Below are 19864 nucleotides of genomic sequence, written 5' to 3'. Positions count from 1 at the left end.
TGATAATGATTGACTGAATAAAATCTTGATTTTAATATAATCTCATAAAACTTATCTGACATTCAACATGACTTTTAAATTTACAACAGAAGACATTTAAGAAACTTGGCATCTACCTTTCTAAGCCTGTGTTCACCCACGGACAATTGTATATTGTACTCAGCAGTATCAAGAATCCACAAGCTATACAAGTCGTCATTAGAAATACAAGTTAACAAGGCCGAAATAGTGACATAGCAAATACAGGAAACAAAGAACAAAGAAATATTGTAATACAAGTCTCATTCTAATTGTGTCAAGTTGTTTTTCAATCAGTGTTGTGTTTGACTCAATTTCTCGCATATGCAGTATGTAAAGTTAGATTTTATACAAGGAATTGTGTTTGGGTCGAATTGCTGCCTTCAGTGACATTGTACAAAGGTATTGTGGTCTTTATTGCTTATATTGCTTATATTGCTTTATTGCCAATATACAAGCAGCTATTGTTGCTTCAGGCCACTAGTATGTATATATATGTATATATATATATATATATATAAGTTCAGAAGTAAATAATATGACATGTTATCGAAAGAATTGAAATTTGAATATTCACAATTGAAAATAAGTTAATATTTAAATACAGTATATAAATATAAAATATATTTCGCACCTGATGTTTCAACTTTCGAACACTTGAAAATGTGTGTAGAATTTTGTTTTTGTCTCCATGCTATACTATCTCTTGTCAGATTGTATAAATTAATAATTGATATTTGTTTTACATGTGAACGTTGTAACTGGATACAGCTTATGAATAAATTAATTAATGAATATATGAATAACGAAATAAATAAATAAATTACACTGACTACTTTCTTCGTGTTTAGTTTCAGCATGTTGACTGCCTTACTTAACTGTGTGCATGGGGCTCAATGCCACTGTTCTATACCGCTTAACGCAACTACAGTGTTGCGAGTTGTTTGATGATTCTATGTAACCAAACGGAGGACTCTATATATCAGTAAGTAAACTAAACAAATACGTAAATATACAAAGTGGACTAAGGCAGTTCAAATATATTTTTGAGAAAAACAAACAAATATTCATTTTGTGTAATGAGAGCAAATGAGGAAATATGTTAAGATTTAAAATAGAGCCAGTAATTAAAAAATGAAACAATACATAAATTTTGAGAATAAACTAAAATGTAATGCCTAGAACAGTAATATAGTGCTAACAGAAGCTTACAAGCGAAAATTATACTTATGAAGAGACTACTGAATAAGATGAATACATGTATACTTAAAGACTATACTGTAATTATACAGTGCAATATTGTGCAATTCGTGTTTGAAAAAATATCATTTATTATAATTATAATAATAATGATAATGATAATAATAATAATAATAATAATAATATTATTATTATTATTATTATTATTATTATTATTATTATTATTACAAATAATGAATTATCATTAAAGAAAGAAACAAATATTCAATATAATATACATAAGTAAGAAAATGTTTGACAAAATGCATAATAACATACATAATTGAAACTAGAACTAATGGAAGTAATATGTGCAACAAAACATGCGTATCAGTCAACCAGAAGAAGTCTTACACACTAACACATTTTCATTTATAAGTGTGATGGTATAAATATTTACTGGAATATAATCTAGTATTGAAATGCAATTTTAAAGAACGTATTTCACCGAGGACCTATATGACATTAATAAGATGTTTAAGGGAGATAATAAAAGCACGAATTTTAGTCAAATTCTTATCTCATATTTAATCCCATCCTTCCACAATGCTCAGACAGCGATGTTTCATATCCTTTGGCCTATAAATAGCACTACATTAGTATTAGTGGTAGTGGTGGCAATAGAAGCAGTATATTAGTAGTGATAGGCTAATAGTTGCAAGTAGTAATTGTAGTTGTGGTAGTTGCAATACTAGGAGCGCTTTCTGAATAAGAAGGCATATAAGGCGGAGCTAGTTCAGGCCGGTCTATCTCGAATAGCCAGTGACAGTGAGGCGGTGTTGCCTAGTTAAATCGTCGCGAAGTCTCGCTGAAGCGTCGCGTATTAGTTTCTTTCTTGCGCGCACAATACTTATGGCTAGGAATGAATTTTAATCTATGCCATTCGATAGAACTCCAAATTCTGAATCCAACAGTACAAGAATGGCAATTGTATGTCAACTGGTTCGCGTGTTATCGCTAAACAGAGATATCCAACCTACAGCATAGAACATGCTCTGAATTAAGTCTCTGTAAATGAAGATAGAATCTGTTTATTTTCAAATTCAGATGTGGATTATTTTCTCTTGTGTGATGTGTAACTTACCGTAACAATGTCTCTTGAAGGGATTGCAATTGGCTTCGGTGTTTCATCTGTTATACGCAAAAGGATAGTCCTACAATCACAATCGAGGAGTATGGTATTTTTGTATATAATTTTTTTTAAAGGACTAACTTACGATGCACTGCGTGTCAGTTCTTCACAAACAAAGAATCTGACTGTAGAGGCGTGTGGTTTAGAAGTGCATACGTTATCTCATATTCTCGGAAAGGACAAAGAGACAATTAAAATAGGTGGTATACTTGAATTTACCTCTCTTGGAAAATAACGCAAAACAAACGTGTTAATTATTTGTACAATTTTCAGAACCGTGTATTACTTCATCGTACGATATTTGAAATACATTAGTAGTATGTGTTAGCAGTGCCATTATAATAGAACGTGGAAAGAAGAAGAAAGCTGAGAATAACCATAGGTACGATTTTCACTTTTCATTGGAATATTATACATGGTATAAGACGAAATATTGCATTAACATATGAGATATTTGGATGATATTGTAAACCTAAACACTCCTGCCTCTTTTTCCATGAATTATACGAAGAGCATTAACAACATTCTTCCTTAAGAATATTAGAAAACTTTATAAAATGAAGCACATTAACTACATTTCACTTTTAAAATAAATACAGGCATGCTAGAAACGAGGAGATTTTATAATTCCAAAACTCAATTTCTATTTTAAACACCTTTCGTTATATATATTACACTTTATACGTTCTTTTCTAATATAATAATAATAATAATAATAATAATAATAATAATAATAATAATAATGATTTATTTAACCTGGCAGAGTTAAGGCCATACGGCCATCTCTAACACTCAACCAGGAGTAAAGACTGCGTTAAAAACACTACAAATTTACAAAGTACACTACAATTTTACACACAAAACTGAATAAGATAATAATAATAAAATGTAAACAACAAATAAGAAGAAATCAGACATAATAATTATATAACATACAGAAAGAAAGAAAGAAAGAAAGAAAAAAAGCATAATAATATGTGAACAGCAGGTCAAAATAAATGAGGCATACAAATTATATAAAAAATAAGACAATTATTCATAATAATAATAGTAATAATAATAAAATAATGATAAAAATAAGAATACTAATAATAATAACAATAGCAATAATAATAATAGTAATAATACTAATAGTAGTAATAAAATAGTGCAGTACAAAGTATACAGTGAATACAATATTTCTAAGTACACACAATAAGGAAAATTAAGATTATATATAGCTCAACTTATCACATTAGAGATATACCATTATCGGAAAATGTGAAAACAAAAATATAAAATAAGTTGAATATCACTATAACATAAAAAAAATGTGAATACGTGGAAACATGCAATACAACACTTGTCATAATAGTAAGTTAGTTTGGCAACTCGTCATAAGATAATTTTCTAACTTGGATTTGAAAGATTTCAATGTTCGGCAGCCCTTGACTTCAGGCGGCAGAGAGTTCCAGTGACGAGAGGTAGCAACATTGAAAGATGAGGAATACAGAGACGATGTGTGAAATGGAATTTCTAGCGTGTTATCGCGTTGTGATCAAGTATTAATATTATGATAGCGAGAGAGAATATGAAATCGAGTGAATAAATAATAGGGGGATGAAGTGTGCATAATTCGATATAAGAGAGAAAGTGAGTGCAGATTTTTCCTCTCATGTAACCTAAGCCATGATAACTTTTCGAAAGAAGGTGAGATATGATCATAGTATCGAACATTACAAATGAAGCGGACGCACGCGTTATGAACACGCTGTACTTTCTGAGCGGAATCAATCCTGAGATCACTGAACAAAACGTCACAATAATCGAAGTGAGGTAGAATGAGTGTCTCTACCAGCGTCTGTTTCAATTTAGATGGATAATGATAAAATCTTTTTAGTGAATGGAGAATAGAGAATGCCTTCTTACATGTATATTTAATATGCTTATCCCAATTGAGATTAGATTCGAAATGCACTCCGAGATTTTTTACGGTAGAGCTAAACGGGATGATTGTTTTATTCAGTTTCACAGGTGGAATATTCAGTTCGTTGACTTCAGGAATTAATCTACGGTTCGCGAACAGAATAGCCTGTGATATACATGCGTTTAGGTTAAGTCCAAATTGTTGAGACCAGGAAGAGATGGAATCAAGATCTTCATTAAGACTATTAATGCTATCATTTAGTGCATCAGGACGGGCTGAAATATACAATTGAACGTCGTCTGCATATATTTGATATCTGCAGTGCTTTAATGAGTTAGAAATTCCATTTATATAAATAGAGAAGAGCAAGGGGCCTAATACTGATCCCTGAGGAACTCCTGTGTCTACAGTACGCCAGGATGAGAAACGATTATTAGATATGACACGCTGCTGGCGGCCAGTAAGGTAGGAGTACATCCAGGTGATAGCACTATCAGAAAGGTGTAGCGTTTGTAGTTTAGTCAATAGTAGATCGAAGTTAACAGAATCAAAGGCTTTGCTGTAGTCCAATAAAACTAGTACAGTAGCCTGTCGTTTATCCATGGCTGCGCGTATGTCTTCAATAACATTCAACAAAGCAGTAGAAGTGCTATGGCCATTTCTGAATCCTGATTGTAAAGGGTCTAAAAGATTAAATTCTATTAGGTAGTCTGACAACTGCTTATGAATGATGCGTTCCACAGCTTTAGATAAAACTGGAAGAATGGAGATTGGCCTATAGTCTTTTGCAGAAGTAGGTGAATTTATTTTAGGAAGTGGGCGTACCAAAGCTGTTTTCCAGAGTTGCGGATAAACAGACGTGATAATTGAAGAATTGAAAATGAGTTATTACGGGAAGCACGACATCGACTAACTTATTGATAAAGACTATGCTTATGTTATCAGTGCCTTGTGCTTTAGATTTAATGCTTTTAAGAGCCCTTCTTACTTCAGAATCAGTAATGTGCGAGAAGAAAAATTTTTCGCGAGAAGGAGGAGGATTAGCTAGGAGAGTATTAATTCTATTTAGTTTTGACTGTTTTTCAGGTCGTATAGTGGGAGTTGAAGTAAAGTAGTCATTGAGTTTATCAAGTGGTATGTTTATGACTTCAGCTTCTGTTGCTTTCTTCCCTAATCCCATATCACGTAAGTTATTCCAAAGACACCGCGGGGGAATGGACGGGTCGACGAGACTCAGGGCGTAACGGCGTTTAGCATTCCTAATACATTGTGTGATTTTGTTTCTAATTTTTTTGTAGTTGTTAAAGTTTTCGGCAGATTTGTTGTGTCTGTACGTCCGGAAAACAGCGCCACGTGACGTCATAAGATTACGAATACTGTCATTCAGCCATGGGGCAGGTCGGCGAGTGACACGTCTCTTCTTTAAAGGTGCATGTTTGTCGAATAATTGTATTACCATGTCATTAAAGGTGGCAACTTTTTCGTCAACTGTGATTAAATTAAAAATAGTATGCCATGGCATTTGTAGGGCGTCAGAAGTTAGTTGGTCGTTGTCAATGCCTTTTAGATCTCTGTAAGTAATTACCTTAGCTGCATTTTTTGGGCACTGAAGAGAGTACTCGGCAAAAATAAGATCATGTCCGGATATTCCCGGAACTGGTAACTGTCCTGAGGTTAGAATTCTATCAGAATTATTCGTAATGATTAGGTCAATTAAAGTATCGGAAGTAGGTGTGTGATGGGTAGGATTGAGTGGAAGAATTGTTAGATTGAAAGTTTCGAACAAATTACGGAGTTGATTAGTCCCATTTGATCTGACAGCCAGAAGATTAATATTGAAATCCCCCATAACTAAGATATGTTCATATTGCGGTAAAAGATCGGCTAACGGGCTTTCTAAATCGGATAAATGTCCAGCTTTGGGAGGCTTATAAATAACTGCTAAGAGACATTTATGAAGACTTGCTTGTATTTCTACGAACAAATATTCGGGTCGTAATGCATTGCCTTGTGATTTTAGAATAATTTTAGGGTCTAGATCATTCCTAATATATGCGCAAACTCCACCCCCTCGTTTGTATAATATGTCATTTCTACATAACGTATAGCCGTTTAAGTGAACGAGTGAGGAAGACAATGAGGGTTTTAGTCACGTCTCGCTAACAAGAATACATTGGACATCTATATTAGTGAAAATAGAAGAGAATTCCTGGAAGTGTGGAATAAGGCTTTGAGAATTTAAATGTGCTATTTTCAAAGATTTGGGATCAGGTGAGAAAGACTGCTTTAACAGCTGAGAGGTAGATAATAGAGGGGTTGGGGAGGATGACAGACAAGTGGATAGAGTTGCGGGAACAGGTTTTCGACAGTGAGGAGGGTCGGGGAGGCTAGAGTCGCCATCAGCCAGAGGGCATGCCACAATATATTAACGCAGAGCAGTGTATATTGGAGAGTACCGCATTCTTTTGATCCGACAAATGCCGCCGCGGCAGCCATATTTACTCCTGCGGAGAGACTGTACAAGCAAAGACTTGCGTAGGAACAGCGGTTTCTAGTGCGATATTTCATTGTTATCTTGAAGAATGCCGTGTTGTCGTGCAGTTAATCAATGTGTAATCAATTGTCGATGTACAAAATTAGCACTTAGTCACAAACAAGAGGAGCAATATTCTTCAATGATTAATTTCTCAATGACATAATATTTTCACTGCGGGCTAAAGCAAGGAGATGCACTATCACCTTTACATTTTAACTTCGCTCTAGAATATGCCATTAGGTAAGTTCAGGATAGCAGAGAGGATTTGGAATTGAACGGCCTACTGCTTCTTGTATATGCGGATGACATGAATATGTTAGAGGAAATCCACAAAAAATTAGGGAAAACACGGGAATTGAAGCAAGTAAAGCGATAGGTTTGGAAGTAAATCCCGAAAAGACAAAGTATATGATTACATCTCGTGACCAGAATATTAATCGAAATGGAAATACAATATAAAAATTAGAAATTTATCCTTCAAAGGGGTAGAAAAATTCAAATAACTTTGGAGCACCAGTAACAAATATAAATGACATTCGGGAGGAAATTAAACGCAGAATTAGCATGGAAAATGCCTCTTATTATTCGGTTGAGAAGATTTTGTCATCTAGTCTGCTGTCAAAAAGTCTTATATTTCCGGTTGTTCTGTATGGGTGTGAAACTTGGACTCTCACTTTGAGAGAGGAACGGAGGATATGGTTGTTTGAGAATAAGGTAATTAGGAAAATATTTGGGGCTAAGAGGAATGAAGTTCAGGAGAATGGGGAAAGTTACACAACGGAGAACTTCACGCAATGTATTCTTCACCTGACATAATTAGGAACATTAAATCCAGACGTTTGAGATGGACAGGACATATAGCAAGTATGGGCGAATCCAGAAATGCATAGCCTATAGAGTGTTAGTTGGGAAGCCGGAGGGGAAAGATCTTTGGGAAGGCCGAGACGTAGATAGGAGGATAATATTAAAATGGATTTGAGGGAGGTGGAAAATGATGATAGAGACTGTATTAATCTTGCACAGAATAGGGACCGATGTGGAGCTTATGTGAGGGCGGCGATGAACCTCCGAGTTCCTTAGACGCCGTAAGTAAGTAATGACATAATATTTATAATTGAAAACATCAAGGTGGGCAAAAGCGGACGTTAGAAACCATTCCAAACTGGTATAATACTGGTAACAAAAAACAGTTCTTGATTCTCAAAAAAGTTGTCATAATAAAGCGAACTTCAAATATCTTATGCTAGATAGACCGACGCAGGATGCGTTAGAAAATTTATTTTCTACTTTCCAGTCCATAAATCCAATCCCGGATGCAAAAGAATTCAAAACTGCATTACGATTTCTCAATTTTTCTCATAAACGGAGCATGGATATTACGCAGTTTGCGATTCTGAACTATTAGTTTGGTTTCTAAGTACAGATGTAAGTAAACCCGAAGCAGAAAGGTCTAGTGAAGATGAATGTGAGCAAAAGGAAATTGACATAGGCTAAATTGTAATTTAATTGAAAACATAAATATTAACTTGAGTGAACAACAAGCTCTTTACTACTTGTTGGGATCAGTTTTGTTCAAAATAAAACAAAATATGTTATAGGCATATCGTATTTGTGAAAACTGTTTTTCATCTCTAATAGTAATAACTGATAACAGGGATGGATCTGTAAATTTTATTAGCACATTAGTGACTCTCAAGTCGTACAAGGATATGTCACTTGTATACCCTTGTAAATCTGTAAATGTAGAAAAATGTGTAACGTTGGTAGAAAATGAGTTTACAGTAAAGGATTTGAAGTCTTTAATTATTAACACTTCAACTCATACGTTCCCAACTTGTCATAATATTTTTGAAAAAGTCTTATCACTGTATTTTAGAACTAGAATGTAGGCCTGTTTATTGTTAAGAAAATCGTCTGTTATAGCAAATGCACTACAGCAATCTGCTAAATGGTGGCAGTCGAAGTGTTGGTACGAGAACTGCATAGAAAATTGCTGATGTTATCCCTATTGAAATGGACATTATATAAATAATAAAGTGTTATCTCTAATCAGTCATTCCACTATGACAATAATGTTTATTAATCCTCGTCTCCTGTATTCAATAAACCATAACAACATGTATGATATCGCCTTTAATGACCTTCCTTCTAGCATTACTGCTTATGCATCTGTGCCGAGCCAGGAGTAAATATGGCTGCCGCCGCCGAGAATGCGGTACTCTCTAATATACACTGCTCTGTATTAACGATATTATTGGATTACGGGCCAGAGTGATAGAACATAGAATCCTGAACTTCTAGGTAGGTATAAGCTTGAGGATTAAATTAAATTAGATAGACTTGATTTAACAAAGTAAAAGAAAGTAATCTTCAGTTTCAATATGAGTACTGAATTAGGCCTACATATGAATAGATATGCCTATATTCTTATAGCTGGATTCTTAGCCAGAATATGGAACACTGGACCTCTAGATATGTAAAAATTAGATGATAAAATAAAATTAGATAGACTTAGTTTAACAAAGAAATATAAAATAATCTACAGTTTCAGTATGAGTACTGAATTATACAGGGTGTTTAAAAAATACGGGGCATAATTTCAGGAATGTATTTCCCACATGTAGACAATCAAAATAGTTCATTACAACACCTTTACAGGGAGTTATACCTGAAATCTTGATTTGCATAATACAAGTCACTGTTCGTTAACAGAAAACCACAATTTAAGTCACACAGAGTTAGTGTGCACTCAATGTTGGTTGCTTGACGGTTGTCAGCCCACTTTGAGATCTGTGGATATAGAAGGAAAAATTGGGTCGGTGTCTGGTAGAGTTCCCGGGTAGCTCAGTTGGGAGAGCGTTGGTCATTTAACCAAAGGTCCCGAGTTCGATACCCGGCCCGGAACAATTTTTCCCTCGAAATTATTCAATAGCAGTATTAGTTGTAATAATAGTAGAAATAGTTGTAGCTGTGGTAGTTTTATTACTCGTAGTAATGGTAGTGATGGTAGCAATAGTTGTTAGAGTAGTAGTAGTTGTTGTAATGGCAGTCGTAGTAGAGGTTGCAGCAGTTGTAGTAATAGTAGTACTTGTAATACCTGTAGTTGTAGATTTGGTACTAATTGCAGTGGTTGATATGGTGGTAGTAATGGCAGTGATGGCAGTAGAAGTAGTAGTAGTTATACTTTTGTTTAGTCAACTATCCGAAGACAGATCTGAACCTCACAAGTGATACCAATATGGTACCACTTATATGAGGCAACTAGGCCAGGTCCTTTTCCCCTCCATTACAAACATCGCCGATTAGTTACATACTACACTAATCAGATTTCAGATGCATATATACAATTGAAGACCTCCCTCAAAGAAGGTTATATATCATATACCTTATCATATGATATACAACCTTCTTTGAGGGAGGTCTTCAATTGTTCTTCCTCTGACACATACCGTCAAGTGAGGTGTACTGCCTGATAATACTCGTAGATGTACATATCAGCAAGAAACTCAATCAGAGGCAGTAATAGTAGCATTGTAGAATAGAATACTAACCGATTTCAACATCTTGATCAAGTTTTCTTAAGAATATGGGGACGCTTGGATACAATCTCATGGTCTCCTTGATTACTTGCTCGAGATATTTCATTTCTTGCAGGTCACTAAATTGTGCATCTCGGTCTGAGTCCCCTAAAATGCTATCCAGCTCACACACAACTTTCTCCTGCAACACAAAATTGTTGTATTAATAATATTTCTTTCTCTCCGTTCATATTGATTTTTCACTTCATGGAAACATCCTTTATAATTCAATATTTCATAAAATATATTTCGATGTTAATAAAACATTCCATTCGTTTCATATTGTACAGTAAATTCAAAGTAACAAATAATATTGACTTTTAAAAAGCAATAGCTATTACTGTTGTAGAATTGAACACCTGAGAATAATAAGTGTATAAAGACCATTTTTATGAAATTGAGATTTTAATGCAAAACGCAACTATAGCCCTTACTCTATCTCCACCTATTGGTGTCAAATGGAGTCAGATATTTCATACAAAGAGAGCTAGATAGCTCAGAATATTATCACTTTTTAGATTTCCACTTCTATTGGGAAGGAGAAGTAGACAAAGACCAGATTTATCATGCTCTCACTCTCAGCATGACAGCAGAGTATCGTGATACGTCAGGCATTTCTATAGTATGGCCACTTTTCTAAAGTATCCTGCTTTTTCGAATAATAGTGTCACTTATGTAAATTACAACCACATTTTTCCTACAAGATTCAATCTGTCATTTATGGAACCGAGATCTGACACTTGTCTTAAGTGTGACTCCTTGAAGATTGAAAGTCGTCAGTGTCACTCACGATTTTATCAATGATTTCAAAACCCATTTGACACAATTTTTAAGAAGACAATAAAGAATGATAAGCAGAAATTCACAATATCGAAGTATAAAATGTTTGTATTATTCAGGTGGAAATATTGCAGTGCCTGAGACTTACAACATGCTCGTGTCTGATAGTTTTATTGCTATGACGAAAGGAGTGCATATGGATGAAATTAATTTGGATTTAGCTGTACGATTCGCCATTGCCAATAAGTCAGAAAAAACTAGATGATATTTTGAAGCTTGAGAAGTTCAGTTCTCCAGTGTATAAGCACTGGTATGATAATATTCGTGAAGTAGATGTGGATATTAATTAAAAGGTCACAGATATGGACTCAGAATGAAAATACTAGCATATACAAATATGATATGTTTCCTGACAGCTAATATTAATATTTTGGTAATAGTATTTAGATTTATATACACATTTTTTCTTGAAATAATGTTAAAAATAATATAAAGGGAAATAGTTAATTTTTACTATAATGGCATAAGATAGTCATTTTCTTTATATTAAAACATTTTAAGTAAAGTATTAAGGTAGATAGTGTTTTAAGTTCACATTTTTGTCATTTTGTATCGAAAAATTTCAGATTTTTTATTGAGAGTGAGAACTGGATAACTCCATTGTCATTTTTAATAGTAATTCATTGGATATTTAATTAATGTTTACTTTACTGGTAGGCTATAAAATGTTAAAAAGATCCGACTTTTTTAATCATTTTAAGTCATTTACTGAATAATGGGAGAAAAGGATGAAAATAGTTTTTCTCAATTATTTCAAAATTACTGTCTTGGTCTTTCTTCACTTACTATTCTCAGGTCTTCAATTTGCTTTCGAATCACGGACTTTTCAGGTATTATGTATTTATCTTCAGATGAAAGTCAATAAATAGTAACCAAAATTACGGTTACGAGAACTTCAAGGCATGCTTTTGAATTAGTAATGGAATAAATAGATAGACTAACAAAACAACTGAAAATGGTATTCATATCTCACTAAATTGTAAATTATGTTTCTGGGAAAGAAGAGGTTCCTCTTGCAATACCAAATAATTTTGTCATTCACATTTATTTTTCTTTGTTTGGAGGAGGAACTCGAAGGCTAGCACCGCAGCCTCGAATGGGGTTATTGTGCCTTATTCACTCCTTTAGCTACTTAGGAAATCATTATGGGCATCTTAACTCGGCTATGTAGTGACATCTGTCGCTTCAACCATGTAGGCTTGAGGATCCAGTGAAGTCCCACTAGACTGCTCTACCACTCCCTCCGAAATGCTATTACGCCTCCTCAGATTGATGTCATCTGTGTGCCAGTCACAAAACTACATCACTCCGCACCGTTTTCAGTGAATATTAATGAAATTATGGATGTTGAAATGAAGAGCGACAATGGAATACTGGAGGGAAACTGGAAAACCCATAGAAAAACTTTGAGGAACCTTGGCTTTGGCCAAGAAGTATCGGGATTTGAACCCTAGACTGCAGTGCTGTGCCAACTGGGCTCCAAAGCAATTTTCATACACTTGGAGCGCATACAGTGGGTTCTATGGCGCAAAATATTACAAAGACTTCTGAAGATATGAAAACTTTTATTTGATGAAAATGCAAGCGCCAAAAGTGATTGATAAAAATAATCTTAGTTCTTTGAGTTTTGTATAAAAGATCGTCGTTTGTAAGAAGAGGAAAACTATCCCCCGTGGTACGATTTTAACAACTTTACGTTAAATTAAGTAAGAAAACGTCGAGGCTTTGTAAACTAATCACTGTTAAGATGCTGTAAAAGGTAAATTGTTGTGAGGAAATAATTGCACAAGTTACTTTATAAGTATTTCTTTTTTTCCATATATGAGAGAATGAACATTAACATAGTTGTAATTTATAGTGTATAAACATTTGATTTCAGTTTTAAAGACAATTAACTCAATATTAATGGACGGAAGAAACTTTTAAAACCAAATTGCATGAAGGAGACGAGTCAGTGTTCTTTTTTAACATTAGCTACACCCGTTTCTCAAGTTCTCGCTTGGTTTTACTAATTGTGTAGATATCCTTGGATAAGTGACACTAAGGCCCAGCTGTACGAACATGGAATAAAGTCCTGTTAAAATTAATTCCATGGTTACACGAGAAAAGTGTTGTACGAACTCGGCATAGTGCAGAGGTTATCTCCCGAATAAGCTATTCCATGCTTTCAGTGGTTGTTAAAATGTTCCTAGAGAATACAGTGTAAAATGACAGCATCATTAGGCGTCAATAATTTAGATAGTGATGATGAATTAATAATATAATGTATGTTTTACAATGCGGAAACAAAAGAAAATAAGACATAGACCTGACCTAATAAATGAATGTGACGATCGAGAATTTCTGACAGGATTCAGGCTAAAAAAATGAGAGGTTATGGCATCAGTCTTTTTGTTTTATAACACGCTATGATAATCATTTGTTATCTCAGCTTGCTTAAGTGTATCTTCTATATTATAGTTTTGATTTCTAATTCGTTTTGATTTACTCATTTCTTTACGATATGGTATGATTTATTGTCTTTAAACTAACATCCAAGTGGTGATGGCCCTTTACATTTCTATATTCAGGGATTTACAGATGTCTTTACGACACTATCCAGTTCTCAAAATTACATCCCTGCCTATAACTTTGATCCGTTATTCATCCTCATACAATATTATCCTCAACCCCATCCTATAACACCCTACCATAGTGATACACCACACAGCAACACATTTCCTACCCTATCTATTCTGACGAACATCCACCAAATTCATCTAATATCTAACTATTCCCCCTTCACACCAAAGTAGATTATTATCCTCCCATATACGAGTACAAAATAATAACAATCACCACAACACGTTCTTGTTTTTGGTCCAATCTCAGTTCAATTCAATTATTTACTCTCGTTTCCAGACATATGTAACAAATCGCTCACTAAACACTTCTCCAAGTAACTGACCTTCATGGCCACACTTCTAATACCCGCACTCCTTGCCCGTTAATCTTGACCCTTCCCTTTTTCATTTGAAGTCGTAATGCTTCTTATTTTTTAACACTCTTAACTTCTCTTCTCACCAGTTCCCCTCCTCGTTTCCATTTCAGCTCCTTCACTCTTATCGGTATTGTCTCTAACAGCTGTTCGCTTTGACTTTGCTATGTTTGCACTTCGTTAGCTGATCCGCGCGCTTCCTTATTCTTCGATGTCACACTCAAATTACCATTACCTGACGTCACTAGCTTCTTCTCTCCTACACTCGATCCAGCGCAAGCTTCCTCTCTGTCTGTCGTCACTATAAAGGTTGACGCTCACTGGCACGAACCGACCGGAACGGAACGAACCGGAAATATTCTGCGAGAGACGTATGCATGTATTTTAAACGGTAAACGCTCACTTGTCCGAACGGAAGCAACCGGCTGCCGGTCCTGACGGACAGGGTTCTCGCGACACGATCCTAGCGGAATTTCCGATGACGATCGGCTGCATTCGTATGTCTTCGCTGGTCTTCGGAGAAAAGTGTGTTGGCTGTTCTCAGTACTTTCACACTCAACATGTGCTGGTGCGTTGTCCAGACAGATTATTCTTAAAATGGGTGATGAAAAGTTAATTTTAACAGTGCTAATCGCGCTTCTGTGCTGATTGGCCTTCGAAATGTGATGTTTCCCTTCATTATTTGAGATGCTAATAACAGATGAAATTTTAAACATTTTTCTTCGCTCATACGAAAGTACTAAAAAAACCATTACTCGATCTTTACACAAATGTGGGCAAAGATGGTTAAATTAATCAAAACACTTTTTTATATTGTTATGACTAGAGCCCGGATTGTATGTAATTACATATTCCGTTCCTACATATGTAGCTATAAGGAAAGCTAAAAGTCCGCGAATCGTATTAAATTTAAATTTAAATTTAAATATACAGAATAAATAATATAATTACAAACAAACAAGACAAATAGAAATAAAATAATACCATCAATATAAAAAGGAGATACAGTAGTATTAACAAAATTTGAGACCGAATGAGCAGCGCTCGTGTTCGATCGCAGTTAAGATGTAATATTAATAGGCCTGTAAGAGAATATAAAATAAAATAGGAAATAAAATTAAAATTACAGTTACAGAAATTATATAATACAATATTAATATAAGAGAAATACAGAAAAAATAATAAAAATAAATAAGTAAAATGAAATAGGAACTGAAATTTAAATTATAGCGGCAATGGAATTATATAATATAATATTAACACTAGAGAAGAATAATATCGCACGTGAAAAGTAGGACAATATGTATGTATATATATATATATATATATATATATATATATATATATATATATATATATATTTCAAAATTATAGAATACAAATATAATATAGGTTGATTAATTCATACACATAGGCTATAAATTTATTTAATCAAATTGAAGATATTAACACGTTTCTAATTTTCTTGTTATATGTTAGTGGGTTACATGTTAGAAGTTCTGGGTGTAATTTAGTTAAAGCATTGTACAACCGAGGGCCAAAATTAATGCTATGCTTTAGACCAGCAGATGTGAGACATTTAGGTTCTATTAATGTTGAATTAATATTTCGTCTTGTGTCATAATTATGTGTCTGTAATACAAACTTATTACGATTTTTATGATAAAATTTTAACAGCGTATGCTTATAAATTTGTTCAATATTAAATACATTAAATTCAGAATAAATTAATTTAGTTGGACAATCGAAACGTTTCTTCAAACAAATTTTAATTATTCGTTTTTGTAGTAAATTTAACGAACTAAGATTAATGTTTGTACTTTCTCCCCAAACAATTATACCATATTGAATGGTAGACTGAATAATGGTCAAATAAACATTTCGTAGAACTCTAATGGGTAAGTAGCATCGAAGATTAACGAAAGGGATCATTATTTCGAAGTTTAAATGTTTTTACATATTTTGGTGCATAATAAATATTTTGGCATATATTATATATTTTAAAATATTTTGAAGGATATTGCATATTTTGAAAGAATATATACATTTTTTCACTAATTTTCTCTCTACGTAATGATTAAGTTATTTTTAAAATTGTTTATAAAGCTTATCCCTTCGTCTCTAGTGCATAAATATAATTTGATAATTGAAAATAATAACGTATTCTGTCAAAAAATGGACATCTCTTTGCAATGCTAATAGTTTGTATCCCTTGAGAAGTAACGGTAAAGTAGGTACAAATACCAATGCGAATGGTAGTAGTGAAGGAAAGAATGAATCAATTGCTCTAAAAGAAAACAATAGTTTTTTCTGTTTTTTTTAAGAAACTTATTTTGACATCAGGTAATATAATAGCAAGCCTACTGCCATTCGCATCCAAGTTAAAAGACTGGATTTCAATTGAAGATTCCTTTACTAAAATGGTAAAATCGTGCAGTCCAAAGTGTGTGACAAACGCATTGGGTGCTCCATGAAGTCACAATTAGAATAGCATTTAAAAATTGGACTTCATGTGAGAAATAAAAAACGTGCTCCGTCGAAAAGAAAAAGTTCTTCTTACACAAGTGGTGCTGAAACATTCGTCTTCTACAAGTGAATTTAATAAAAATTTGTGCATGGCAATGGTTGCTGCAAACATATACAGTGGTATAAACTTGGAGTTCCAAAGTTCCAAGCATTCCTACGCAAATACTGCAACTTCAATATTTCGCATGAATCAACACTCCGGAAAAAATATTTGAACTCCTGCTACACTGACACAATGGAAACGATTAGAGATGGACTTGATGATTCCTACGTATGGGTTGCCGTTGACGAGACGATCAATAACCGTAGAAAATATGTAAAAATATTCAATTATTAATTGCGCCTCCAAACAATGAGGTTCAATCACATGTGCATCTGTAATTTTTTATTAGTGTGCACAAATACATCTAATAAAGCTTAGATTTTAAATTACCAACTTTTTTTTATTTATTACATATTTATCTACATACTTTTTTAGCTTCATATTTATGTAGTCTACATAGTTCTCATTTTCACATTACATAAAATCCGGGCTCTAGTTATGGACCCATATTTTCTTTTTTCTTTTCTTTTTTCCTTCCTCATCAGCTAAAGACTCAGTAAAATAAAATAATCTTCGGAACTACTATCCCACTCCATGTTTAAACCAGACTGCCTGTCGACTGTACCGGAATATTCCGAGCAGTGAGCGTCAGAGCTTCCGCGGAAGACGGACGGCTGTAGATTTCCGTTCCGGTCGGTTCGTGCCAGTGAGCGTCAACCTTAAGTCGCGACGCTGTTATTCCTGGCGTGACTCCTCCTCTTTGCTTAGGAAGTCAAGGCTCTATAAAGGCTAGGTATGTACTATCGTTCGCCATTTTTGTTCTTTCGTTGCCGAGCTACCAAACAAGGGATCTATTTGCCACACCGTTAAACATTATCATGTCGTAGCTCCTATGACAATAAATCAAACGTACTGTAATTCAGCAAATAATTGAGCGGCAAATAACGTCCTCGTGTGCTTTCTGCGAACGCCAACGAAAGAGCCAAAATGGCGGGTGATTATATATTAAGTATTTATCCAGCCTTAGGAAATGCTTAACATCTTCATCAGCGAATCACAAGACGCACACGTTTAAATGTAGCCGACCTGCAACGTGATTGGCTGCCGGAAATTAGAGCGACGGGACTATAATACTGACACGGCATTCAGTATACACCCGACCGTTGCACTTCCTAAACTGCCGCATACCTCTTCACATTGCAACATCCTACTCTTGCTCGTGTCACTCATCATTCCCTTCGATACAATACTTTGCATTTTCTTCTTCAAGATTTTTCTATTTCGCTCCTCTGCTTCTGCTCCTATTTCTGGGACATTTTCTGCTATCCAGACATTCTTCCACACTGAAGACCAAGTTGTTTATCTTGATTTTATCCTTAATCAATCGCGCCAAATGACGTGCTGATTTCTGGAAAGAGATTCCTTCTTCTGCTTCTCACTTCGTAGCTCCAGTAGTCAACTCTAATCATTGTGTTCCCTAACAGTCTTCTTTTCCTCAAGATTCTCTCCTTTGTAATTTCGTAATCATTGTGTTCCCTAACAGTCTTCTTTTCCTCAAGATTCTCTCCTTCGTAATTTCGAACTTAAATTTAAGTAGTATTGGCCCAACATGTTCAGAATGTTGGTTTCGCTTCTTTCCCACTCTAAAAGCTTCCAGTACTTGCCCGTCACTGAAGTCCATACAAAAACACTTCGAACACACTTCCATTATCTCCTCATACGTATTTACACTCTGCTCCCTCTCTTCTTCTCTTCCCGAAAAATAACAGGTTTTTTCTCCTCTTCTCCTGATCAAAATGTTCCTATATAGACCTACTTTTTAAATTTCATTTTCGTGCTGTAATTCTTCCATCTTCTTCTTCTTCATCTTTGCCATGACCTCCTTCATCGTCGTTATGTCTTGTTTCCGTCAGTATACTTTCCTCCCTTTCACTATTACGAACTTTTATTCAATGCCTCTGCTACACGTTACTTCGCTTGACTTTCCACAAAAGGAACTGTTCTCCTCTGCTATTTGCAAAAGACTGTCATTTCTTTATAATAAACTCCGTAGACAAAATAGTGATAATATGTTCAGAAATATTTCAACAATTACTGCACTTCATAAACAAAACACCAACTAAAAATATTGCCAACCTCTGTTTCAATTAGGCTAACTATGGAATAAGTAACCTTGGAATAAACGAACGTCATGTAGTCCAGTTATTCTATAGTTAAACTATTCCACGAATAGCTATTCCAAGATTTATTCCACGATCGTGAAAATGGGCCTAAGTCGAATACCCGCTCCGGATAAGAAAGTATGCTATTTTTTTTTTCTTCTGTCGAGGTTTTAAGTTCACCATTCCATGTTAAGTCTTTTTGATCCGAGTTCCGAAATATTCACTTTCAGTTTATAAATAAGGCTTACGTACTTAACATTTTTCCACTCTTCTCATAATTGGAAACTTCCTCATATTCAATAATATATCGAGACACTCTCTTCTCACATAAGTTTCTAAATTTTGGTTTTCTTAAGAGATGGATTAGCCACCACTTCTCTCGACATATTTTCCCTATTATGATGTTTGGTCCATCTTGTTCTCATTTTTTCTTCTTTTTTTTCAAATAATGATTTGAGTTGATACCTGCCCCTTTACATGTTCTTACAATTTCAAAAAGATTTCACATTTTACCAATGCATAGAAAATAATCAAATGTCTTACGTACACACGCGTTAACAAAGAATAACGATCATCTAACCAGGATGGAGGTAACGTGTGGTTAGCACGATAAACTCCCCAACTCGACTTCGCTGCCTACCGCAGCTCCCCAAATTAATCACGATGCTGTGTCGGTACCGGATTGGCCGACATTTTCTGAGAAAATTTCATCCCCTTTGAAGACTCGAACCAGTACTCATTCCGTAACGTAGTCCAAGGCATGACGTCTCCCACAACGATGATCTCCAGGCCACATGTCGGATTGCAAACAATCATCACACATAGAGCGCACATTGGGCTAATATGAGCCCAAGTGAATCTATATCGGGTCCGGCTCCCGAAAAGTCAAGCCTTATATCAGAAAGAA

At 34.6% G+C, this 19864-nt stretch overlaps 1 protein-coding gene across 4 annotated transcripts in view; it reads right to left on the bottom strand.

Annotated features, from left to right (window-relative positions):
* The window catches only part of LOC138715333 (cytochrome P450 4C1-like), a 121536-nt gene that overhangs the window by 17712 nt on the left and 83960 nt on the right, over positions 1-19864 (bottom strand). For all 4 annotated transcript variants that reach the window (XM_069848140.1, XM_069848142.1, XM_069848141.1 and 1 more), the window contains one exon: positions 10383-10551. In XM_069848140.1, the coding sequence (XP_069704241.1) occupies positions 10383-10551 (169 nt within the window). The remainder of the gene's footprint in view (positions 1-10382; positions 10552-19864) is intronic.

The sequence above is a fragment of the Periplaneta americana genome, chromosome 15, assembly GCF_040183065.1.
Source record: "Periplaneta americana isolate PAMFEO1 chromosome 15, P.americana_PAMFEO1_priV1, whole genome shotgun sequence".
In the NCBI taxonomy this organism is placed as follows: Eukaryota; Metazoa; Arthropoda; class Insecta; order Blattodea; family Blattidae; genus Periplaneta; species Periplaneta americana.
Note: the sequence above shows the minus strand (reverse complement) of the source record. Positions and strands in the feature narration are given on the sequence as shown.